We start from the raw sequence: 26,460 nt of genomic DNA, 5'->3' as shown, positions 1-26,460 counted from the left end.
CTCCGGCAAATTTTTATGTTTTTTTTTTTTCCACTTCAGGATGTCCCAAGAGCTAGTTCTCCTATTTTGGAGCCTTTTTATTTAATTCCTTGCATGTTTGATGTCTTTGAACACAATCTAGCTCTGCCCTCCTAAGAAGAAGGGTGAGGATTGAGGTGAGTTGTGCATTAGGTGCCTTTGAATTTGTGAAAGACTCCTGGGCTGGTTCTCATATAATGTGGTAGAAGAAAGTAGGGATGGGTTTGCGAAAAAAGAGCTGAACACAGGCTCTGTGGACTCATTACCACAAAGGGAACAGGGTGCAGAGTGGAGGAGGGTTTGCAAGAGGCCAGGATTTTCAGGCAAGGTTGCCTGGATTCTGCCTCAAACCTGATTTTTGAAGGATGATGCATTTAGTAGCTTATGTGTAATTGGCCATGACCTCAGTTTTGAACAGGTAGAGTTGCTTCAATAAATCCATCCAAAAACAAGGCGACTATTCCAGAGAATAGTTCTTAGGTCTGCTTAGTTGAGATTTTTGAATAAAACTTCTGCTTCTTGGTTTCCCTTTTGCCAAGTGCAGATACTTCAACACTGGAATGTTTTCAGGTGCCCAACTAAAGGACATCAGTCTACAGAACTGAGCAGGTAATACAAGAGCCCAACATAGCATGGCTTACCAGCAATTCCTCCCCAAGAGCCAACTAGCAGAGCCTTTTCTTCCATTTTTCTCAAATCCCATAGAGCAGAAAGTGAAAACCACTGGATACTAACAAATCCTATTATGGAGATAGCTATCAAAGTCTGTTCACACCATCTGTTTCTCTGTTTTTCTTTCATGTGTGTGTGTGTGTTTTTTTTTTTTTTTTTGCTAACAACAAAATCTATTCTAAACTAACCAAGATGTTATGACTGAAAATGCCAGAGGTATATAGATCCAGCTGATAAGAGAAATTGCTTTCTAAAGAGGAGTTTGGTTTATCTCATGTGGAGGAAGGAAACACTTCTGCAAACACCATAGTTGCACTAGGAAAATAAGCAGCTACTTTCATTAAAAAAGTATGAGGCAAGGTTTGTATTTGTTCATGTAACTGAATTTAATGCTGCTGAAATTTGTAAGATCTGAAAGCTACTAAAGTGTAGACTATTTTTTTTTTGAGAAAAATTGCTTAAGAAATTGTCTCTCGGCTATAGGGCAGGTGTTCTGCTGATGCTAAAAGGTCACAGGCAGTTATTCTCTGCATTTTTCATAATGTGTAAAACCAAAGAGTACCCCCAGGAGGATATGTTTTTCTTTTGAGAGGAGGGTTCTGTGAGACAGTGACTCTTTGTGGAGAGACCCTACTGATAGTGGTGCTATTGGTAAAGAACCTGCCTGCCAGTGCAGAAGACCTTAGAGACACAGGTTAGATCCCTGGGTCGGGAAGATCCTCTGGGAGGAGGGAATAGCAACCCACTTCAGTATTCTTGCCTGGAGAATTCCATGGACAGAGGAGCCTGATGGACTGCAGTTCATGGGGACACGAAAGAGCTGGACACGACTCAAGTGACTTAGCGCAGCACAGCTACTGATACACTGATTTTGGTGTCTGCTATCTAGATGTCGGTGACTTGGGTTAGCAGTCTACAAACGGAAAGCCAACAGGTTTGCAATTGCTTTTTTCCTCTTTACAGTCCAAGTGGCTTACACTCTCACCCACATACCTCTATGTCACATTATCTTAATAACTTCAGATTTTCCGTAGAAGTTCCATTTTCATAGTTAAGATCTTATTAATGTGCCATTCTTCTCTGTCTCTTACCTGGGTTCACCTTGGTTGATAGACATGTAAATTTCCCAGGAATTCTCCTCTGGGATGGCACCGTGTGGTATCAGTAAACTCACCCCTGAAACAGAAAAAGCCAAGAAGTTATTTGTAGATTCTCCAGTTATCCAGAAGCACCTCAGCTGAATAACTGACAGATGCTCTCAAAGATGGACCACCTCACAGAAATTTATAGGAATTTCACAAAGTACAAAATAATAACAAGATATTGTTTCCTTCAGTGACATATAAAAGGGTATATCTTTCAAGTGTATACTCAGATTTTTACTTAAAGTCATCCTAATGTAAATCGGTACAGCTATTATGGACAATCGTATGGAGGTGCCTCAGAAAACGAAAAAGAGAGTTATCATAAAATCTAGCAATCTCACTCCTGGGCACATGTCCAGAGAAAATTATAATTCAAAAAGATACCTGCATTCCTATGTTCTCAGCAGCCCTATTTACAACAGCCAAGACATGGAAACAAGTGCCCATCAATAGATGAACGGATAAAGAAGATGTGGGTGTGTGTGTATATGTGTATACACACTGGAATATTACTCAGCCATAAAAAATGAAATAGTGGCATTTGCAGCAATATGTATAGACCTAGAGATTACCAAGAAAAGTGAGAGAAAGAGAAACATATGATATCACTTATATGTGGAAGCTGCTGCTGCTAAGTCACTTCAGTTGTGTCTGACTCTGTGTGACCCCATAGACGGCATCCCACCAGGCTCCCCCGCCCCTGGGATTCTCCAGGCAAGAACACTGGAGTGGGGTGCCATTGCCTTCTCCAATGTGGAAGCTAATACATGGCAAAAAACAAACAGACTCACAGACACAGAGAACAGACTTGTGGTTGCTAAGGGGGAATGAGGCAGGGAAGGATGATTTGGGATTAACAAATGCAACCTATTATATATGGAATGGATAAATAACAAGGTCATACTGTATAGAACAGAGAACTACATTCAATATGCTGGGCTAAGCCGTAATGAAAAAGAATGTGTAAACACACGATGCAATCACTTTGCTGTTCAGCAGAACACGAACACTGTAAGTCAACTATACGTCAATAGAAATTTCAAAAATTAAAGCCTTCCTGGCATTGTAAAAAGTCTCTTATAAGATTAGGTATCCTGACACCCTTCACTATCATACGTATCTGAGACTAAGAATTTCAGTGTTTCAGTTCAGTTCACTCAGTCGTGTCCGACCCTTTGAGACCCCATGAATCGCATCACGCCAGGCCTCCCTGTCCATCACCAACTTCCGGAGTTCACCCAAACTCATGTGCATCGAGTTGGTGATGCCATCCAGCCATCTCATCCTCTGTCATCCCCTTCTCCTCCTGCACCTAATCCCTCCCAGCATCAGGGTCTTTTCCAATGAGTCAGCTCTTCATATCAGGTGGCCAAAGTATTGGAGTTTCAGCCTCAGCATCAGTCTTTCTTATGAACACCCAGGACTGGTCTCCTTTAGGATGGACTGGTCTCCTTTAGGATGGACTGGCTGGATCTCCTTGCAGTCCAAGGGACTCTTGAGTCTTCTCCAACATCACAGTTCAACAGCATTGATTCTTCGTGTATCAGTTAATCGGCTCTAAAATTTAAAAGGTATTTCTCTGCTTTGTTTCTATCCACTCATTTCCTGAAAAGGTATTTAGGATGATAAGTGAGACATTTAACATTTTTGCTAGAGCCTGGTGTGTAGCTGTCTTCTAAAGGGTGCATCTTAAAGTCAGTTTAGGGAGGTGACTGATGGAGGAGTGTGTTTTGTCAAGAGAACTGAAGGAGGGAAAACTTGTGGATAAGCTTAGGAACTTACGATGCTGTGTAGCTACTATTTGGCTCCGTATTTCCCAACAGATGCTAGAAAAGATTAAAGGTAACTTAGCGATATTCCTATCAACGTCAAATTGAAAGAAAACTCAGGAGCCTTACTTCAGTACATCATGTAACGAAGGTTGGGCGGGCACAGGAAGGCACCTCATACCACACTGGGAAATTCCTCTCTTTTCTCCTGAATGCTAGGAAGTTACTATTTCACTTTGGCCAAAAGGGAAGAGTCTAGAGAGGGCAGAGAGTCTCTTGAATGTAGCTTCTTGCTTATAAAACGAAATGAAATAGAGACACAGTTAACATCTTGACGAAGTAAAATCTCAGGGTATCCTTTGAATAATGCAGCACTCACCTTTTCTCCTTTCATTAGAGCTAATGTAATTACACAGGAAGCTTTCAGGCTGCTGCTGCTAAAATTACACCTAGAGATGCCAGACTTTACTGATATCCTTCTGTGTTCCTGTTCCCTGCTACAGAATCGAGGAATGGAAGACTCATGGCAAAACAAGTTGTGTGGTTCACATTTATGGAAATTGTTCAGTAACATGCTAGGTATCATCAGTATCTTTCACTAAAAATGAGGCCCATTTAAATCTTGCTCACAGCTTTTCAGCTAGGGTATCTATTTATATTCCGGACCCTAATGTCAACAGTAGGAGAACAGTAATTGCCATACTCAGTGGCCTCTGATCAGCCCTCTCCTTTAATTGCCCATCCTTCCTTAAATGTGGCTGCCAAATGAAGTGGGCTCCATTACATCCTTCCCTGCTGGGGAGCAGAAATTATACATGTGATATTCAGTGTGTGCAAATGTCAAACCGAATACACAACCCTAGACATTCTGTATTGCTAGTTTGACATCACACTTTCTCTCTGCTGCCTCTCTTTTAGACTACAATGATAAGAGATATTTAGACCTTATTTAGAGATAGAGCACAGAGTGTCACCATCAAGAAATAATGCCATCTGAGCAATTAACCCAAAAGAGCTCTGCTGTGCTCCCATTTCACATTTTTCTCTATTCCCTGATTGAGGTATAATTCACACACTTAAGTTATACAAATTAACGAGTTTTGAGGCAAGTGTATACACTCACATTACCATCCCAATCAAGATAGAACATTTCCACTATCACAAAAAGCCCCCTTGCACCCTTTGGTAGTCAGGTTGATCACCAACCCAGACGATCATTTATTTGCTTTCTGACATGTTGACTAGTTTGTCTTTTCTAAATTTTCAAATAAAATCATCCAGTGTGTTAAAAAAAAAAAAGCACTAATGGTTTATTACATCTGTAACATGTGGCCCAATGCCTGGCAGAGAGTAAGCTCTCCGAAAATAAATCATGAATATATGAATGAATGAATAGGATTGAAAACTCTCAGTAAAAAGGAAAGGAAAAAAACAAAAAAACAGCCAGGTTTTGAGACATGCAGTTTTCTGCAGATTATCAGGGCCTGACAGTCAACTCCCAAGTCGAATCAGAATAAATATGTGTGTGGACTTTTGAGAAAGGGCTGTTTGCAGAGTAGATCATATTGCATTCCTTTCAAGTCAGCTTAATTCCTTGTGTTTAGATTGAAATATTATTCATAATACACCGAAATTCAACCTGAATGTGTAGGATCACTGGAGCTTTAAACGATCCCGTCTTTCCTTCAATCAGAAGTTGTACGATGATCCTTTAAAGGTACTTCCCTCCCTCACTTAATTATCTAAATTGTATGTGGAAACTGAAGATACTCGAACACCAGAGGCAAAGGTCATGGGAGCTGATGGTGCTGGTGGCAAGTTATAGTTTATGAAGAATGATGGCTCTGTAGGAACTCTTCACACTTGTGGTCCCCTAAAGATGTATCCATTTTCAACAAGTCATTCACAAGTTATTTCTGATTAAAGGATATACTCTCCCCCAACCTCCACCTATCCTGAGAGCCTTTTGATAGGACAACAGAACCACCTGAGTTTTTTGGTCCCTGTTTTGCATAATAAATGATTTTTAGAGTGTGGGGACTGCAGCCAACCTTTCTCACAAGCCACTGCCAAGCACCCCACAATAATTTGGGATGGATAGCATGAGAACAATTTAATTTCTCAGCCTCTCTTCTTTATACTTTAGCTCCCCAGGGCATATTTTACATTTATGTTCTGCAAATAACAGAGCATATGTTTCAATTCCCTGCACTTATTTTTTCTCAAATTCATTCCCAGCGAACAGCTTCAGTCTGGTCTAGGGCTTCTCGTGCAGAGCTCTGAAAACGCCCCTTCACAGAGTTGTTTGGGAATCATAGATAACGCTACTGGAACTTTGGGTTGTCAACCTAAATGCTTCTCAAGTCAGAAGGGAAGCAAGGCAAAAGCCTATCATCATGATTTCATTTCACATTCTATGATGAATATTAAACAAATATAGGTGATAAATGGATGGATCCTGGTACTCCCTACACACACACAGATGAGGATGGGACCAATCTATTCAACCAGTAACTACTGAGAGCCACCTAAGTGCCAACCACTAGGTAAGAAAGTGGAAATAAAAGTACAGAAACTCAACACGCAAATTCATAATTTTGATGTATGTACATACTCTTCTCTTCAAAAGGGCAGGTTCTGCATCTTTTCCTTTTCTATATTCCACGTTTCCAATTACAGATTCTTTCTCTGAGGTGTCATGAAAGAGGTGGACATGACTCAGCAACTAAGCAAGAAGTGAAGCCACTCAGTCGTGTGCGACTCTTCGCAACCCCATGGACTGTAGCCTGCCAGTCTCCTCCATCCATGGGATTTTTCCAGGCACTAATACTGGTGTGGGTAACCATTTCCTTCTCCAGGGGATCTTCCCAATCCAGGGATAGAAGCCAGGTCTCCCACATTGCAGGCAGACTCCTCAATGTCTGAGCCACCATGGAAGTAAACAACAAGAAGGGTACCTGGTAAATACGGCCACCTGCTCCCTACACGTGGACCTCCTATCCATCATATCTCACCAGGAGGAGGGCATCATACATACGTACAAAAAGATTCTAACCACGTCCTACTCATCGGGGAAGATTTAGAGCGCTGGAAATTTAGAATTCAACATCATTATTGGGTCTGCATTGGAGGGCCATTTCCCTGAAATTAAGTTTTTAATGAAGCAAAGGATATAGGAAAACCAATCATCAACTTGGAACAAATGGCAGGCACAAGTCACTAATCTATTTAGAAGGTCAGGCAGTAGAACAGCAGCATCTGACTAGTCCAACTACAGAATTCACTGTACAAGATAAAATGCTTAGTATTTTCGATGGGTTTGTTTTACCCTACAGAGAAATCTGCTAAGGCCCTGCTGGTCCCAGCTCAGTGCTATCCAGATCTTTAACAACGATGGCAGATCTGGTCTTTTCCCTTTGCTCTCAGCCACAGTGATGATTTAGAGCACTCCCTAAATCCTGTTGCTCAGATACTGGGCGGGGGGATGGGGTGGGGTGGGTGGTGTTGGGCATTGCTCTCTTCCTCCATCTCACATCTTAGATGGCAACTCTGAAGACTAATGCATAGGTAGAGTCAAAGTTATCTGGGCTGTACATGACAAAACAACATGAAAGTCTTCCAACCAAAAGGAAACAAACACTCTTAAGCACTCTTGAGAACTACATAGCCAAGGATCCGAGCTTGAATTCAAAAGAGCAACCCCAAAGGAACCCTCATCACTGCTCATCATAAAGCAACATGATAGCAAGGGTGATGGATGCTGACTGTATTCATTACGTCAGTTACTGAGGAAGTTTGAGGGTCATTTCACTCATCTATCAACTTGTTTGTAAACCATGCTTCACTATAAACACGGTATTTGGCAGTCATATGAAAGAATGTTTTCAGTGCTTCCTGATCATGTTCTAGGAAATATATTTCAAGGGGCTTAAACTCTAGGGACCACCCGAACCTTCTGAGCCAGCATGGCTGTCGGCCCTAACAGGGCATCTGACGGAGTGTACGGTCCATGCTGAGAGGCAGATGGCAGAGTGTAATGTTAGCGCTGCTTCTGGTTTGCTGTGTAAATCAAGCCAACTTCCGGAGCTATGGTGGTGTTCACTCTGACACTGGAAGAGTCAACATCTTAAAAATGGACCTTACGGGACATCATCATGTAAATATAATATGTTCAAACAAATGCTAGAAGATACACAAACGCACACTTACCACCCACCTGTATTTGGCATTACTAAGCGTCCTCCCAAATGGCCAAAGACACCCGTGGTCCTCAGCTCGGTCCGTGTAGGGAGTGATGACAGATTCTGGATGTAGGGTGTCTTATTTCTGGCATGCACTGTCGTGAAGCTGCGGTTGTTTCCGTGGGGGAAAGTCCCGGAATGATTCTTGCCGTGGTACTCGGCTCGCTCGGACACTCCCAGGGAGACCATGAACGAGCTCTGCACTTTGACTTTGATGTCCGACAAAGGGTTAAAGAGTGAGGACTCCGTCATGAGCTCCTTGTCCAGGGGGTCCTGGAGACAGATGGGCCCACTGTACGTTCGGCTCACTGTGAGGTCTGGCTGCATGGAGGGGTTCAAGAGCAGGGAGTTACCTGGGCAGAGAAGATGGATCTGTCACTCAGAAGCTGAAAAGCATCATAGTTCACATCTGCTTCTACAAACTACGCAGCGCATGCTCCCCAGCTGCCCAGGTCACGGCTAACCCCTCAGACCCACCCTGGGCATCTTAGGTATCTCTAACAGGCTGATCAGTAGTGTCCAGAGCCTCGGAAGCAGGAGCTCTGGCTTTTGCAGTCAATTTCCTGAATGCTGCCGATCTAACTCATCCTTTTCTCGAGTTCTTTATGTGCTATCTTTTCAAAACAAGTATTTCTGGCACTCCACCAGGCAACTTACTCAGGTATGATTGTTTACGGGATTATTTTAACTGGCAAAGAGGAGCTTCTAAAAAAATAGGAAAGAAAGATGTTTTGCAATCCAGTTTGGAGCAAAAATAACATCTGTTCAGTTTAAATGGCAAAGAGATGACACAGCATGGTGACGAGGTGGTGCTGTTTATAACCGAGGTGGCGTGGGTGCCAACACGTCTCCCGTGCAATTCTGGGCAGTTTCTGGGGGGGAAAATGTTGTGTCCTCAGAGCAAAAGGGTCAGGGGGCTTCACGAGCAGCTCCATGTCTGAGCAGCCAATTCACTCTAATAACACGAATGTCACTCTGAGAGGCACAGAGGATCCCAGCTTCCACAAGGGGAGCAGCTGAGAATGGCTTCTTTCTGACTCAAAACAAATGGAGAAAAACAATCCTTAGAAAAACATGAGAAATTGGACTTTCTCATCGGCTGGGACATAACCATTTTTTTTTTCTATGCCCAAATATTAAAAAGAAATGCTGTGATATTTTCTTGTGATGAAGTAATCTCATTTATTAGTAAATAACAAAATAACCCTCAGTTCCAAACTTCCTGCCCATATCAGTCCATCAATGTGACATCTCAAATTGAAACCCAAAACACATTAAACCATTTTCCTTTGGGGCCTGACAAAAATGTTCCGCATGTGATATTTTGGAAAATGTTGCAATTTCAGACCATATCCTATTAGCTTCTATTGTTTTTCCATTTTCATAATTTGTAACAACACCAGCAGGAAATCTATAATCCTGACTTTTCTCACCTCTTTGTTCTGATGCTCTAAGAATCCCAAATCACAGAGGAGCAGGTTCAAAATGAGATGAAACACCTTATAGATGTAAAAGCACCTTCATGAGGCATTTTTCCATGTTTGAGGATCTTTTTATATAATAAGGAGCTGAGCTTTGTAACAGAACTGCACTGAACTCTACAGATACCAGCCTTACTCTGGGTTATGAAGTGAGAAGCAGGGTGGAAGAACCATCTCACATCTGAAAAATTTGGAGCAGGGGTTTCCACTGGTACCTGAAAAAGCATCTCTCTTGGTCTCAGGGCTGTTTTCTCTCAAGCCCTCACCTTCTAATGTTTAATTTCTGGGTACTGTTAGAAGACTCTGCTATCTTATTGTCAAGTCAAGAAGCAAAACATTTCTTAGAGTTAGACTTCAGTCTCAATTGCCTATTACTATACACACACATATGTGTATGTTTGCATATGTGTATTTATGTGAAAAATACACACACACACACACACACATATACACATATAAAGTTGGTGGCCAACTTGAGTTAAGTCTGATTGAAGATAATCCCCCAGCGACCGCAAGTTTCCCTTTGGATCTCCTTTTCAAGGCCCTGGTCTACTCTACGTATGAACTTCTATTAAGTCTCACTGTTCACCCTGCTGGCTCTCCAGTCATATTTGCTCAAGAAGGGATGTCATGAAGACAAGAGCATCCATGTAAGGCAGAGCCTCACCGTGAATACAGGGGAGAGCAGAATTTGGATAAGGGGCTTCTGTTGGTATCACTAGTTTTGTGAGTTCTTGGTCAAAGAAAATGGTAAAAATAAATTTGGAAAGGCTACATACTCTCTGAGAGATTCACAGTATAAGTTTCCTACATTCTGAGATGCCTCATGGTGATGAGATGTCTCAGCTTATCCAAGTCAGCCTTCCCCAGATGTTCAGATCAGGGAACCGCCCCTCTCACCCACCGCCTGCTGCTCTGCGGAACTCACTGGTGTTCTCTGTCAAGGTATGAGGAGACAGGCAGCTTCTAGAAGGATGCTTGCTACATTGACTGAGTACCTTACTTAAACCAAGGTATGATAAGCCATGTTATTCCAGGTGGTTTCACCCTCACAAGGCCCCCCGAGATAGATGTTAGTATGTCCATTTGACAGCTGTAAAAATTGAGACAGACAGAATAACTGATTTACTAGGTTTTACAGCAATTTTGGATTCAAATCTGACTTCAGAGCCTCTGAATTTACACACAAAGCCGCCACCCATACTACTGTGTATGCTGTTTTTAACTGGTAAGGTCTGAGACAGTGATATCTTATGATTTGATGGAGATAGAGTTTTAGTTTCTTACACAGTTGCAAGACTAGTTCATTGGGTGAAGTGAAGTGAAGCTGCTCAGTCGTGTCTGACTGTTTGTGACACCATGGACTGTAGCCTACCAGTCTCCTTAGTCCGTGGAATTTTCCAGGCCAGAGTACTGGAGAGGGTTGCCATTTCCTTCTCCAGGGGATCTTCCCAACCCAGGGATCGAAACTGGGTCTCCTGCACTGCAGGGAGATGCTTTACCGTCTGGGCCACCAGTTCATTGGATGTACTTCTAATTAAATCATATATACTGGAACTTCCCTGGTGGCTCAGTGGTAGAGAATCTGCCTGCCAATGCAGGAGACACCAGTCTGATCCCTGGTCTGGGAAAATCCCACATGTCTTAGAACAATTAGGCCTGTGCGCTATAACTATTGTCTGTGCTCTAAAGCCCGGGCGCTGCAGTCACTGAAGCTGGAAGACCCTAGCGCCCATGCTCTGCCACAAGAGAAGCCACCGCAGTGAGAAGCTTGGGCACCGCAACTTGAGAATAGCCCCCACTTGCCACAACTAGAAGAAAAGTCTGCACACTGCAGTGATGACCCAGCACAGCCAAAATAAGTCACATGTACTAAGTCCCATAAGCTTAGGTCATTGAGGTGACATGTTTTTATCTGAGATCAACCAGACTTAGACCAGAAGCCAAGGTGCCAGAACGTGAAAGTGTTAGTTGCTCAGTCATATCTGACTCTTGGGATCCCATTCACTGTAGCCCCCCAGGCTCCTCTGTCCATGAGATTCCCCAGCCAAGAATACTGAGTGGGTTGCGATGCCATTCTCCAGGGGATCTTCCCAATCCAGGGATTGAAACTGGATCCCCCACATAGAAGGTAGATTCTTTACCATCTGAGCCACAAGGTGTCAGAAGTGAGTGGTAAGCAGTCAAGTCACTTGTATCTCCCACCATCTCCCCATTCTAGCTTGCTTGGGTTTCCACTGCACCATCCTGTCCCTACTCCATCACTGCCAAGCAGTAAGATTTCTTGTCCTGTACTGTAGGACAAGCACTTTAAGCAATAAACAGAAATGAAAGTGACAATATTGACCACAAGGGTCAAAGTAGAAAACTTCATCTATGGAAATAAGACAGTTCCATTTTTTCTAAAATAAAAGCCATTTATGTCTCACCTCCAACTCCCAATCAGGAACAGTTAGAAGAAAATCAAATGACTCTTCTGTTTTAAAGATGAAATACTGCTATTGTTTGACATGACGAATTTTCCTTCCCCTACAACAGAAGACTGCTTCAAGGTGGCAAAGGTGGAGAGTCATTTAGGCTTAGAATTTCATTTTTTCTCTGGTTAACTAGCCCATCATACATCCTCTAAAATCCTTTTACGTATTTAAAATAGAAATAACTCCACTGAATAAAATAACTGCATCTAATAAATAGTGTAGTAAATATGCCTGATAGAGTCATTGGTTCATAGCTTTGAATAATAAATGTTTTAGTTAACTAAACATACATTCCCAAAGCAGGCTGGTTAAAATAGAAAGTTGGGTGACCTGAGACTCTGACTACATATCAAAGATGGACACGCCGTATTTGAAATGTGGGTAATGGTAAACTGAGCAGCTTCCCTGGTGACTCAGTGGTAAAGCATTTGCCTGCAGTGCAGGAGACTCAGGTTCAATCCCTGGGTTGGAAAGATCCCCTAGAGAAGGAAATGTTAACCCACCCCTGTATTCTGGCCTGGGAAATCTCATGGACAGAGGAGCCTGGTGGGGTGCAGTCTGCAGGGTGGCAAAACAGACATGATTGAGTCACTAAACAAAAATAGTAAATTGAGACCCATTGGTCCTCATGGCAGCCAAGAACTCAGACAGACTCCTCCATCAAACCTGGCATCCTAAGGTGTGAAGACAATTCTGGAGCAGCTCCCAGTGCCAAGAGCCACCCTCACACAGGACCAAAGAGCATGAGGGTCCTGCATGAGTGTAGTCTATGGTCCTGAGGACATGCTGTTGTGGGCCCTACGCTGCTGACCTTGACGGACTGTTTTGAAGTTGAAGGTCTGGAAGCCACCTGTCAATGCAGAAGAGTCGATGACGTCCACACCATAGTCACTCTGGCTGCGTCTGTACAGGGTGATGCCGATAACCAGGACTGCAACGGCCACAACCGCGGCACCCAAGCCTGAGTACAAAGCGATGTCACTGGCATTCTCGATGCCTGAAAGACACAAGAGCAATCCTCAATGGCCAACATGGGAACAGCGTCAAAGAGCCACCCCAGGACACAGAATGAAACACTACCGGAATTTTTGGAGCTACGGATCAGGCAAAATGACAGATGTGGCTAGTTGCGAGTTGGACTCTCCAACAATAATCAGAAGACCTTGTATAAATCAAAGGGATGCGAGTTAAATAACTTAACTGCATTAAGGTAGCTTACCACGTAATGGAATCTGCAACAGAAGCAATTTTGCAAAGGATATAAGAGTTTTCAAGGAAAAACAGGCAACTGCTTAATTTGCTTGTTTTAGGAAGTCTTATTGCCCTGCCAAGTTTTTTTTAATATATATATATATTTTATTTTTGTTGGAAGACATGAGACCCACGTACAATGACAAAATATGGGTGAACCGCTCTGCTTGTCTATGGCCTGGGCGCATGCATTCACAGAGAGCATTCTCAGGTGAAAAGGTAACGCATGGTCTATGAGTCAAGAGACCAGAGCTCAGGAGTATGAACTTGAGCTTTGGCCCACGTCACTCAGTTCATCAGAACGCTGACAGTCATCAGGGTATTTACGATCATTATGAGCGATTTTCTGCTGTGAGATATGAAACACACTCGGTCCCAGGCACTCTTATGTCCATGGTAAATGTTTCCTGGCACCAACTGAATGCTTGACTCTAGAAGTTTGTTTCTGTGGACGAGGACTGGTCTCTAAGAGGGCACATGCTGTTTCTCCCATACCTCTCCTACTCCATCCTATTGAATGCATGGGCAAAGCAAAAATAAAAGCGTTAGTTTGAAATTTAGATGGTGGGTGTCTCCCCACCCCCCAAGATAACACTGTAGCTGCTTTCCAACCCTTTGGCTAGAGGTCCTCGGGGTATGGTTGATTCCTGAGGACCCTCGGAATGGCTAGTGCAATTCGGCATGACATCTACCCAAGAACATGTAAGTCTTGAAGTGTGTTAACAATGGAAGGTGGCAAGTATTCACTACATAACTGATCTCCTTACAGATTATGTGGTAGGCATACTAAACAGGTCCAAAAGTAATTACTCTGTCACCCCTGCTGGGTTTAGCAGATGAAATAAACCCATCATATATTTACCTTGTAATTGCACAGCACTTAGGCTGTGCTCACCGCACCCTAATATGGTACTTATGTTATCAAGTGAGGAAGACTAACCACACGACTGAATTTATTTTCAACAAAGTTAGTAGACTATAAAATAAGGTGCCGCCAAATGAAAGCAGGAACAAGGAAATCAAGCAGAACCAGTTCAGTAATAGGGAGGCCAACACAGCAAAATAATTCACAGGGGAGAAAAACAGTCATCTCAAGAACAGTATCGGAAAGGTCAGAGGGTGATCAGATGCTTTTCCTAACAGCAACCTGGGAGGTGTTGAGAAACAGTGTGATCTAGGCTTTAGTTCCACTTCATGGTGGTCCAAATGGGGGAGGGCTAGGGATGCTGGGGTATCAGTGGTAGTCTTCCCTGGCCCCCCAGAACCACAGGGTAAAGACTGATGCCACTGCCAAAGTTCCAGTGTCCACCTGGGTCACGCGGGGAGAAAGAAGGGGAGTCATCACCCCTTTCAGTCTCACCCTCCCTCTACTCAATTAAGATCCTTGGAGGGAATCATTAGAGAAGAGAGAAGACGCAAGCCACAACAGGTGTGGGCAAGCCAGGGTACCAGGAGCAGGGAGAGAACTGGACTGAACCCAATGAGCCTTCCCCCTTCTTTCCTCCAGGTCCTTGGGCGCTGCTCACGGATGGCACCATCATCTTAAAAGGTGTATCTGGGGAGAGTACACCTGCTCGGCAACTAGAGAAAGAGGCTGGCAGTGTCCTGAATGCAGCTGCTCTGTCACTGAGCTGGCAAAGCAGATGCAAAAAGACATCTTTAGCTTCCCAGGTACTAAAATAGGAAGGACCAGAAGCCAGAGGATGACCAGCATAAAAGTACTTCTGCTGAAAATGGACATCACTGGACGTGAAATCCTGACACAAAACTCAGTAGCAGGAACAAGCTGTCTTTGTTCCCCTGGATTCCTATCTTGGTGTTTCTGGCGTCCACCCTCTTGCTACCCAGGTAACCAGAATTCTCCGTACTCAAGATACAAGTTCTGTTTTAGGAAAGGAGTCTCCGCCTTTAGATGAAGGTATCAACGTCAAATACAGCTCATTGTGCTTGCTCTTCCAGGAATATGTGCAGAACCTCTTAATAACCTCTTAATACTGAATTATAGGACTTTTAGACATGAATATGGGGACTTTGGGGCTAGGATAGGGAAAGAAGGGAGAGAGACTCATACAGGGATCACTGCTTCCCTAGGAGGCTCACCCTAGCACCTGGTGGGACAGTTTGACCTAGATTCAGAAGTCCATGGGATTCATTTTTACAAGAACAATCTGCCCTGGGAATTTGGTTTCTACATCTAATGATCTCATTCAACATACACTTGTGACGGGTCAACTGCTCAGTGGAAATGAAGACATACGGGTGAATTAACGCGTGGCCCATAGTCTCTGTTGTTTCTTGTCTAAAAGACAAGGCTGTGATGGGACCCTGGTCTCCAAGTGCAGTGACAGAGGCAGACACGAGGCTTTGATGACTCAAGGCCTCATCAGTCATCCTTAGAGCTCAGTCTTCTAAAGCTGGGTCATCTACTTCCTTCTTCTTCCTCTTTTTCTCTTCTCTATTTACCTGCTTTTATTTCATCTTATTCTTTTTTCCCCCCTCCCCCACCATTTGCTAATCTTTTTTCTCCAGGACAGTAGAGTAGGTTTCCCTGTAAGGATTCCTGTGTCTTACAAAGGTAATTGATTCTCTTTTCATGTGTGTCTAGGACCGGCCCCAGGAGAACCTGAGGCTTAGGCTTGATGTCTGTGTCTGTGAGCACATGGGCACTTGGAGGGGTGCCACAGCAGAACCACTCCGCATGTGCGTGTGTGTATGTGTGCTCACACTCAGCTCTCATTGCAAGAGCACCAGCAGTCCTTGCTTCCACCTGCTAGCCAAAGGCCCTGTGCCCCTTTCCGATTGTAAGGACGGGTCTTTGTCATATACCCCCCATCCCTCTAGGCCCTACCCACCTCTATCTACCCATCTGTCGGTGCAGGGCCCCCTCCTCTAAGCCAGCTGGACTGTGCCTTGGCTAGTCCACCAACCCTGCCAACCCCTGGTCCTCTAAACTCTGACATCACTTAGGGTTCCTAGAACTCTTTTTGGATCTTTTGATGGTTAATGACCTGAATGCCAAGGCATCCTACCTGCTTGACGCTCGGCCCAAGCACTTCTATGTCATTTCCCCCGGAAATGAGTGAGTCATCCTGTGCAACTATTTGTTGATTACTCCCTGGACTCAGACAAGCCTGAGGGAGACTGTAGATCCCCTGCCACAGAGACCTTCTTTTCCTTACAGATACACACACACATTTACATCTGTCTGCTCACTCTTGCATCTGGGGCTGGTTTGTTTTCCCCAACTCATTCTGAACAAAAAGCTTTGATCGGGCTATTCTGCCTTTGTGGGCATAGGGTGTTTCTCCCCCCACCCGGAATTCTGTTATACATATCAATGTGTGATTGATGTCTTTCCTGGGTTTCCACCCCTGTTTCTTCTCTCTAAGCACTGTGAAAGCTTTAGGCCAAGTTCAGAAGGACGCAACATGTGGTATAAGAGCAAAAATATAAACGATGGGGAAATATCTTATATTGCAAATTAGTCAGAAACTACAGAGGGATCTGTTCATTGCTGGAAGGAGTGTGAAATATCTACAGAGAAAGGCTGCAAAGATTAGTAGTTGGAAACTAGGACCCTGGAAAGGAAATGTTTATGGGTTCATTTGGCCTGAAGAAAAGAGAACTATAAAGTGGCTTGTGGGGATCTTTAATGCATAAAGCGTGGTTCTAAAAAGAAGCTCACAGTAGGTGCCCAATGAACCTACATTTATGATGAAGCCAGTAACCAGCTCGTCACCTACTCTAACAAGGGCTGAAAAGGAGGACCCGGCCTTTTATTATAGCAATTGGGACTCTGTTAGATATTAAAATGACCTTTTCTACAAGGAGGGTTGTTAAAGAAAAAACAACTGCGCTGCATTTCTGAGGAAGCTTGTGAAATCTCCTTTAGAGTTTCTCAAAACCAGCATGACTTGACAATAGTCTGCAGTTATTATATTTTTGGTCAAAGCTGGTGAGAAAGGCTAAGTGACTTTTCAAAGTCCTTTAGAACTTCAGAGTTCAAGGACTAGGTATTCACAAGCTCCTGTCCTTATAAATTATAATCATACCTAGTCATTCATAGTGACTTATGTACCCCAAGGACTAAATTTAAGGGCTATGTATTTAGTTTGCCTTCCTCTCTTTACAGGACTCTCATTTGGAAGACATATTAATGCCACTTATTCATGGAAATTTAGCTCAATTCCCACATTATGAGTTTAAGTATCAGATTATCATCTATTTTATAGGATTAGATAGCTACACAAAATGAATAAAGGAGCACAACAAAATGCCTTTCAAAACATACAGTTAGAGAATTTGGGACTGGCATGTACACGTGGCTAGATTTAAAATGGGCCAACAAAGATCTACTGTACAGCACAGGAAACTGCTCAATGTCATGTTAACAACCGACACGAGAAAAGAATTTGAAAAGAACAGATACATGTATATGGATAACTGAGTCACTTTCTGTACACCTGAAACTATCACAGTGTCGTTAATCAACTACACAGCAATATAAAAGAAAAAGTCAAGAAAAACACATCCTCTTTTTATCTTATTGGATACTGTAGAATGACCACTGCTCTTGTTTTAGGAGGAAAAAAACTCAGCTTGATGAGCAAGCTTGTTTTGTGAGCAAGCTCGTGATCTAGTGGACAGGATACGCATGTTGACTAGAACGGATTTGACGTTATGTGCCATGTACGAACAAGCAGTAAAATGTCCCATGTACTTTAATAGGTTAATTGTACTTGCTTATATGCATGGGGTAGATCATTTAATGTACTGTATACATATTATGTCCATGTTACATTAATGTTAATGTACATGCTTATATGCATGGGGCAAACCATTTAATGTACTATATACATATTATGTCCTTATTACATTAATATTAATGTACATACCCGCACACATGGGACAAATCATTTAATGTATTATGTACATATTGTGTTTTTGTTACATTAATGTTAGTGTGCATATTCACACGGTCAGGGTGAATGTGGAATTTGCCAAATTCGTATGTGTCTGTGTTATCATAGGTATTAGTGTCCATGTTTGGTGTACGTAGGGTGGGTAGTGTGTTTTTCTTGTATGGGTGTAGATCGTAGTCTGTTGTGCGTGCGAGCTCATGGGGTGGGAAGTTTGTGTTGTATATTTGAAAGTTTTAGTAAATTTAATACTGGGGAGGCTCTTAATATTTTTGGGGATATATTGATAGGTATGGTTGGTAGTGGTTCAGGGAATAGTTTAAATAGAACTTCAGCTTTGGGTGTTGATAGTGGGGCTATAGCTTCTTCCTTGAGTCTTGGGGAGGTTGGTTGTTCTCCTTCTCTGGTTTACAAGACCAGTGTATTAATTGTACTACAAAGACTTGTCTTCATTTTAGAAGGTTATTTTCGATGGTACTAGCTACTGGTATTATGACTAGGATGATGAGGAAATATATGATAGATGCTAGTTGTCCAATGATGATATAGGGGTGTTCAACTGGTTGTCCTCCAATTCATGTGAGTGTTAGTAGGTCCGCTACTAGGATTCAGAATATGCATTGGCTGATCGGTCAGAATATTATGCTTCGTTGTTTGGATGTGTGGAGGAAGGGTACGAGTATTAGGATTAGGATCGAGAGAACTAGGGCTAGGACTCCTCCTAGTTTGTTGGGGATTGATCGTAGGATTGCGTATGTGAATAGGAAATATCATTCAGGTTTGATGTGAGGGGGAGTGTTGAGTGGATTTGCTGGAGTATAATTATCTGGGTCTCCGAGTAGGTCGGGTGTGAATAGCACTAGTAGCATGAGGGCGAGAATTAGTAGTATGGCACCCAGGATGTCCTTAATGGTGTAGTAGGGGTGAAATGGGATTTTGTCTGTGTCTGATGGAATTCCTGTGGGGTTGTTGGATCCTGTTTCGTGGAGAAAGAGTAGGTGGACTATGGCTAGGGCTGCAATGATAAATGGGAAAATAAAGTGGAAGGCGAAGAATCGGGTGAGGGTGGCCTTGTCTACTGAGAATCCTCCTCAGATTCATTCGACTAGATTTGTGCCAATATATGGGATTGCTGAGAGGAGGTTGGTAATAACTGTTGCTCCTCAGAATGATATCTGTCCTCATGGTAGGACATAGCCTATGAATGCTGTGGCTATTGTTGCGAATAGGAGAATTACTCCGATGTTTCATGTTTCTAAGAAGATGTATGATCCGTAATATAGACCTCGTCCTACGTGCATGAATAGGCAGATGAAAAATATTGATGCTCCGTTTGCGTGTATGTATCGGATGATTCAGCCGTAGTTAACGTCTCGACAAATGTGGGTTACAGAGGAGAATGCTGTTATTGTATCAGATGTGTAGTGTATTGCTAGGAATAGGCCTGTTAGGATTTGCAAAATTAAGCAAATGCCTAGGAGAGAGCCAAAGTTTCATCATGATGAGATGTTTGATGGGGCTGGGAGATCGATGAATGCGTTGTTTACAATTTTTATTAGTGGGTGGGTTTTTCGGATGTTGATCATTAGTGTTCTTGTACTTGAATGACAACGATGGTTTTTCATATCATTGGTCATGGTTAGATTCCATGTGGGAATGATGATAACATACATTGTATTTATTTTTAAGTGTTATTTTTGTGATGGGTTTTGTGGGGTTTTCTTCAAAACCTTCACCTATTTATGGGGGATTGGGGTTGATTGTGAGTGGTGGGGTTGGATGTGGTATTGTATTAAATTTTGGTGGGTCTTTTTTAGGTTTAATGGTTTTTTTAATTTATTTGGGGGGTATAATGGTGGTTTTTGGTTATACGACAGCTATGGCTACTGAGCAGTATCCTGAGATTTGGGTTTCTAACAAGGTTGTTTTGGGGGCGTTTATTACTGGTTTATTAATGGAGTTCCTTATGGTTTACTACGTGTTGAAAGATAAGGAGGTGGAAATTGTGTTTAAGTTTAATGGCATGGGGGATTGGGTTATTTAAAACAAACTTGACTTGATGTATATAAGGCAGTGAATTACTAAGGAATTCACACAACAGAGCTTCACAAAGAAAAGGCTGGGAGAGAGAAAATGAATGGAAGACAGAAGAATTAGCTGCTCCGCTGGACTCCCAGGAAGCAGCAGTCTCTAGGCCAACCCCTCCTCATCCTGGCCCAGAGGTACAGACAGGGCTGTAAACACGGAGGGGTGTGCCAAAACATTTAACTGCACGCTAGCACATAACAGAAGTTCTTGTTCGAACTGTTCATACTTGCCATGAGAAACCACATTCCCTGAAAAAAGCATCAGAAAATAACTTTAAAGTGGTCAGCTCTGGTCAACCACGGTGAGCAGTTCTGATGATACTTGCATTGCCTGGAATCTCACAATCCTGTCGCCAGTCAGCATCTCGGTTTTTCCACCTTGTCACCCTCCAAAAGCTCCTTGTTGTCATTAACAAGGACAGCAGCACATTCTTCAGTAGCACTTACTGTATGCCAGCCACTGTCCTAGTCTTTTATTTACACGGATTAACTCATTTTAATCCTTCCAACAAACTTGTAAAAAGGTGCCAATTTAAATATTGAAACTGAGGCCAGAAAATCACTTGTCTTGCCCAAAGCCTCATGACGGTTAAGTAGCAGAGCTGGGATTCAATCCAAGGCAGCTTGACTCCGGCTCATTGCCTGTCCAGCTGTGAACCTCTGCCCTGGTCACACTGCCTGATACTGAAATCGCGCACAAGCCCCCGTGTCCTGTCTTCTGCAGTAAGAGGCTGACTCAGAAGTTCACGACTGGGAAACGTGAAGATATAGAAACAAAAAATGGCTGCTGGGCTGGGAAACTGAGAACTACTTAGACTCTGAATTTGCCACCTGGCAGAATCGCTGAACTACCTTTTCCCTAAAAGGTACGGATACACACTTGACGTGCAGGAAGCAGGCCCCCACCAGATGAAAACTGCTGACCACAAGAACACAGGTCCCAGACCAGTTGGAACCATCAAGCTGATGATGCTGTTTCCTTCTCACCTCACCACCAATCAGACGAATGTCCATGAGCTGATCACATCCTCTTTGAACCATGACTAGACAACTCCTCACTCCCCTCTCCAGGGCAGGGCATGCAGACTTGAAGGCATTAGCCCACGGTGGCCCCCTTTGCCTGGCAAAGCAATAAAGTGTTTTCTTTCTATTGCACCCAAAACCCTGTCTCTGAGATGTAATTCAGCACCAGCGTACAGTAAGTCCCTTACATATGAGCCTTCAAGGTGTGAAATTTCAAAGATGCAAATGTGCCCCGTTTGCTAGCTATTGTACTGTATTACTGTATTAGTACTTTCTAAGGTACTATACTGTAAGATTAAAAAAAAAGTTCTCTTTATTTTTTGTGCTTGTTTTTTATGTACTATTTGTGTGAAAAGTATTATAAACCTATTACAGTAGAGTATTATACAGCCGATTGTATTAGCTGGGTACCTAGGGTAACTTTCTCAGACTTACAAACAGAGTGAACTTACGGATGTACTCTGGGAACAGAACCCGTTCATATGTGGGGGACTTACTGTACGGAGGCTGAAAATTTCACCAACAGAACCTCTTGATGGCAAGGGTAAGCAGTAATGGAGCACTAAGCTTGTGCCTGCTTCTCTAAGAACTGCAGGTGTGATCATATTCTCAGGCTCATGATCAAATCTATTTGCCGTAGAGTATTCTATTTCTTCTTTTACAGATGACGGCACAGGTTCAGATAGGGTAGAGGCTTCTTCATGAGAAAATGGCAAAGGTAGGGTTTGGACACCCATCTGTCTTCACTCCCCAGTGGTCTAACCATCACAGGATGGCCTCCTCACCTCTCCTCCCTGTACTGGCTTGACTATCCCTGCTGGACAAACCCACCAACTAGACTGGTGGGTATCATCAAAACCCCAGTGCTCTGCAAACCCACCTGGGCCTTCTTTGCAGCCTCACAATTATTGTATTCATGTCCCATGACCGAGAACGACTTTTCATCAACACAGTTACTCTGGACTTCATTTACTTTCTTCATCACAGAGGTGATCTCACTGCCCGCTTTTCCATGTGAGTCCCCTTCCCTCCAGAACACACACACCCTCCCCCGCAACTCAAAATTCCTCTGCTCCATCCTGTGCTTTCCTTTCCCTGTTCCCTGAATAGCTGCTCCTCCTCTGTGTCAGGCCGGCTCTGATCCGCCCTCTCCTGCCTCTGCAGGGACCTGGCCTCATTCATTATTCCCTTTCGGTCTCGCATCTTTCAACTTTGCCTCCGCACCTGCGCCTTGCCTTCTGCCTCCAAACACGGCCTGGTCTCCCTAATCACCTCTACCCCAATCCTTCTCCCGACTTACTCCCTGATAGATCTCTGATAGAGGCACTCTTTTTCCATATCCATGAAATTCTAAGCTCTTTGTTGAAAAGAATTACAAAAGGCATTTTTAAAACATTAAACCTTTCTTGATCATAATTTCCCTAATCAGTTAACCTCTATCCCTGTTGAAATAAAAGAATAAATAGAAAACACACACAGGATCAGGAAGTACTTTAGGAACTATAAATCGTTACACTACACCAAGAAAAAAATTCATCCTTCAACTAAGCCAGACAGATATGGCTTCAACTAAGCCAACATATATGATATTGCCTACATGTGGAATAAAGCATGATACAAATGAACGTATATAAAAAATAGACCTGTAGACATAGAAAACAAATTTATGGTTATGAAAGGGGAAAAGGGAGGGAATGAGATAAATTAGGCATTTGGGATTAACAGATACACAGTACTATATATAAAATAGATAACCAACAAGGACCTATGGTTTAGCACAGGGAACTATACTTCATATATTGTAATAACCTATAAGGGAGAAGAATCTGAAAAACAAAAGATAGACATATATACATATAGAAATGAATCACTTTGCTGTGTACCTGAAACTAACATAACATTGTAAATGAATTATACTCCATAAAAAAAAATTAAAAAGAAATAAAAGTAACCACTGTTGATAGTATATTTGGGGTCTTTCAGGAAAAAAATTGTAAATTTCCATTTTTTTTACTATCCTTACTCTAAAAGTTATATAATCATTATTATATTTCCATATGATTTCCTTTACTACATTGCTTTTTTCCTCCCATTGTGTACAATACCTTGCAGATCATTCCTACCAGAACGTACAGACATGCTTTACTTTTTACATGGGCTCAGCCCACTGCCAGGCTCTATCATGATTTACCTTGTTCACTGTTTCTATACATTTCATTGCTCTTTTCTGCTATTAAATTCTGACTTTTGCCCAAACCACTGTTTCCTCCTGAAGATTGTTCACAACCACTCCATCAGACGGTGCTAACTACTACTTTGATGCCCAACAGTCTTAAATCAGGATCTCTTGCCTCGTCTGTCTGAAGTCCTCCTCATCCTCCTGCTCAATGGATAAAACCACCGCACCACTGTGCATTGCGCTAACATCTCAAATTTGTCATCTGTTTTACAAGGTCACCATTCTTATCTCTTCAAGTATTTTCTTGAATTCCCCTTTTCTAGGAATGACATCATCAGAGATCAGGCTTGAGCCTGAAGAGTCACCTTTCCTTTTCTGCCCATCGACCCCTTCCCCAAATGACTCACACAGCTTACTGAAACATCCCCAGTGCCTCTCACATCTCAGTTTCGATAGCAGGCACCCACATGGCACAGCCTCACCTAGCCTGGAACCGAGGCCACAGTCTTTACTCATTCTGAACTGTTATACGCGTGGCTTACTCTCCCCAAACACAGTTCTGGTCCTGCCACTTCAACACCTATCAAAGACTCTTGAGTAGGCATCAAGGTCACTCTAACAGGGGCTTCCCTTATGGCTCAAGATACTTTCTGCTCTGCCCCATCCTAAGTTTTAACGGTTTTTGCTCATTTCTCCTCTATATGGACCCTCCAACTTCTGCTTCATTGGCTGTACTAAAGCCTTTGACTGTGTGGATCACAACCAACTGTGGGAAATTCTTAGAGGTGGGAAATTCTTAGAGATGGGAATACCAGGCCACCTTACCTGCTTCCTGAGAAACCTATGCCAGTCAAGAAGCAACAGTCATAACTGGACATGGAAGAATGGACTGGTTCAAACTGGGAAAGGAGTATGCCAAGGCTGCATATTGTCACACTGCTTATTTAACTTCTATACAGAGTACATGACGTGAAATGCAAGGTAGGATAACGCACAAGCTGGAATCAAGATTGCAGGGAGAAATATCAATAACCTCAGATACGCAGATGACACCTCCCTCATGGCAGAAAGCGAAGAGGAACTAAAGAGCCTCTTGATGAAGGTGAAAGAGAAGAGTGAAAAAACTGGCTTAAAATTCAACGTTCAAAAAGCAAAGATCATGGCATCCGGTCCCATCACTTGATGATGACTACATGGGGAAACAACGGAAACAGTGATAGATCTTCTTGGGCTCCAAAATCACTGTGGATGGTGATGGCAGCCATGAAATTAAAAGACTCCTGCTCCTTGGAAGGAAAGTTATGACAAATCTAGGCAGTGTGTTAAAAAGCAGACATTACTTGGTTGACAAAGGTCTCTATAGTCAAACCTATGGTTCTTCTAGTAGTCAGGTATGGATGTGAGAGCTGAACCATAAAGAAGGCTAAGCGCCAAAAAATTGGTGCTTTCAAACTATGGTGCTGGAGAAGACTCTCGAGAGTCCCTTGGACAGCAAGGAGGTCAAACCAGTCAATCTTAAAGGAAATCAACCCTGGATATTTATTGGAAGGACTGGTCCTGAAGCTCCATTATTTTTGCCACCTGATGCGAACAGCCATCTCACTGGGAAAGACCCTGATGCTGGGAAAGATTGAAGGCAGGAGGAGAATAGGGTGACAGAGGATGAGATGGTTGGATGGCATCACCGACTCAATGGACATGAGAGTTTGAGCAAGCTCTGAAGACAGTGAAGGACAGGGAAGCCTGGCTTGCTGCAGTCCATGGGGTCTCAAAGAGTCAGACACGATGAAGCAACTTCACTGGTTCACTGTAAGCAACTGAACAGCAACATGGACCCTACTTTTTAGGTGAATCCGATTATAGACCTAACTCAAAGATACTATGGGTTCAGTTTCAGACCACTGCAAAGAGCAAATCTCGTAATGCAGACAGGCACAGCTTGCTTGGTTTTCTGGTGCATATAGAAGTTATGTTTATACTATACTGTAGTCTGTTAAGTGTGCAATAGTATTATATCTAAATGAAACAATGGCTATACCTTAACTAGAAAATACTTTATTGCCAAAAAAAATGGTAGCCATCCTCTGACAATGCAGAGCTGCCACAAATCCCAACTTGTTAAATTAAAAAAAAAAAAAAAAGCAGTATCTACAAAGTACAGTGATGACTGCCCAGATTCATTTTCTTCAAATAGACTTTGTACTTCAGTGGACTTCTTTTTTTGTCTTTTTCTTCTTTTTTCTTTCTGAAAGGCTCCCTCCTCCAATATTTGTTTTAATTCTAGCCATTCTTCCAAGATTGACAGTACAGATAATCTATTTAATAAAATGTTTCTTGAGAACGCACATTCAGACATGTTTTATTCTTTTCAGTAAAGTTTCCAGATTAAGCAACTACAAATATGATACAGTTAAATTTGAATTTCTGATCAAGAATGTATAACTTGAGTAGAAGTATTTCTCATGCCATATTTGGGACATGCTTATGTCAAAAATGTATTCACTGCTGATGTGAAATTCAAATGTAACCAAGGGTTCTCTATTTTATCTGGTAATTCTACCTTTGGATTGCAAAAGAACTGTCTTTTTCCCCATCAGGAAGACCAAGGTAAAATGAGAAAGAGAGTCAAAAAGCAGGATTTGAAATCCAGCCCTTGAGAAAATGACTTCACTTTCATTTTCTACTCTGGGAATTCACGATATAAGTTCTAACTTTGAATATAGTAATACGTGGGGAGATGGGACCTGTGAATTCACATTTTTAGCAAGTACCCTGAGTTATTCTGATGCTGAAGAACATTATATTCTATCACTTATTCACTGTGGCTGTGCTTAGTTCCAAGGTATTTAATGAAGGAAACTTCATCATGTCCAATAAGGTCAACGATACTCTTAAAAATGGTCATAAGATGGGATAGAATGGTCATATTATGATGGGATAGAAATTAGATAATAAAAAGATTGCAAGCAGTAAGAAAATTACAAATGTTGCACATATGCTCAGGCTGAACTGATTCACAGTAGGAATGATTCTGAAGGACAAACAAGTCATGCAATTTGCGGGAAATGCTATATTTATGTAATGGAAAATGATCAGCAGGAGATGAAGAAAAATGATGGGTTAAATAGAAAAAAAATTATCCTGTAAAGCATGGGTAGAAGATTAGCATTGATGCCAGTCACCTAATGTTAGCTTAAA

General features: G+C 42.5%; 1 protein-coding gene across 1 annotated transcript in view; it reads right to left on the bottom strand.

Moving 5' to 3' along the window:
• UNC5D (unc-5 netrin receptor D) overlaps nucleotides 1-26,460 on the bottom strand; it is a 647,189-nt gene that overhangs the window by 66,253 nt on the left and 554,476 nt on the right. The window contains exons 9-11 of the mRNA XM_069572893.1: nucleotides 12,615-12,800; nucleotides 7,821-8,198; nucleotides 1,782-1,866 (exon numbers count right to left, since the gene is read on the bottom strand). Of these exons, the coding sequence (XP_069428994.1) occupies nucleotides 1,782-1,866; nucleotides 7,821-8,198; nucleotides 12,615-12,800 (649 nt within the window). The remainder of the gene's footprint in view (nucleotides 1-1,781; nucleotides 1,867-7,820; nucleotides 8,199-12,614; nucleotides 12,801-26,460) is intronic.

Source organism: Ovis canadensis, chromosome 26, assembly GCF_042477335.2.
Source record: "Ovis canadensis isolate MfBH-ARS-UI-01 breed Bighorn chromosome 26, ARS-UI_OviCan_v2, whole genome shotgun sequence".
Taxonomy (NCBI): domain Eukaryota; kingdom Metazoa; phylum Chordata; class Mammalia; order Artiodactyla; family Bovidae; genus Ovis; species Ovis canadensis.
This window is presented reverse-complemented; position numbering and strand designations above follow the sequence as displayed.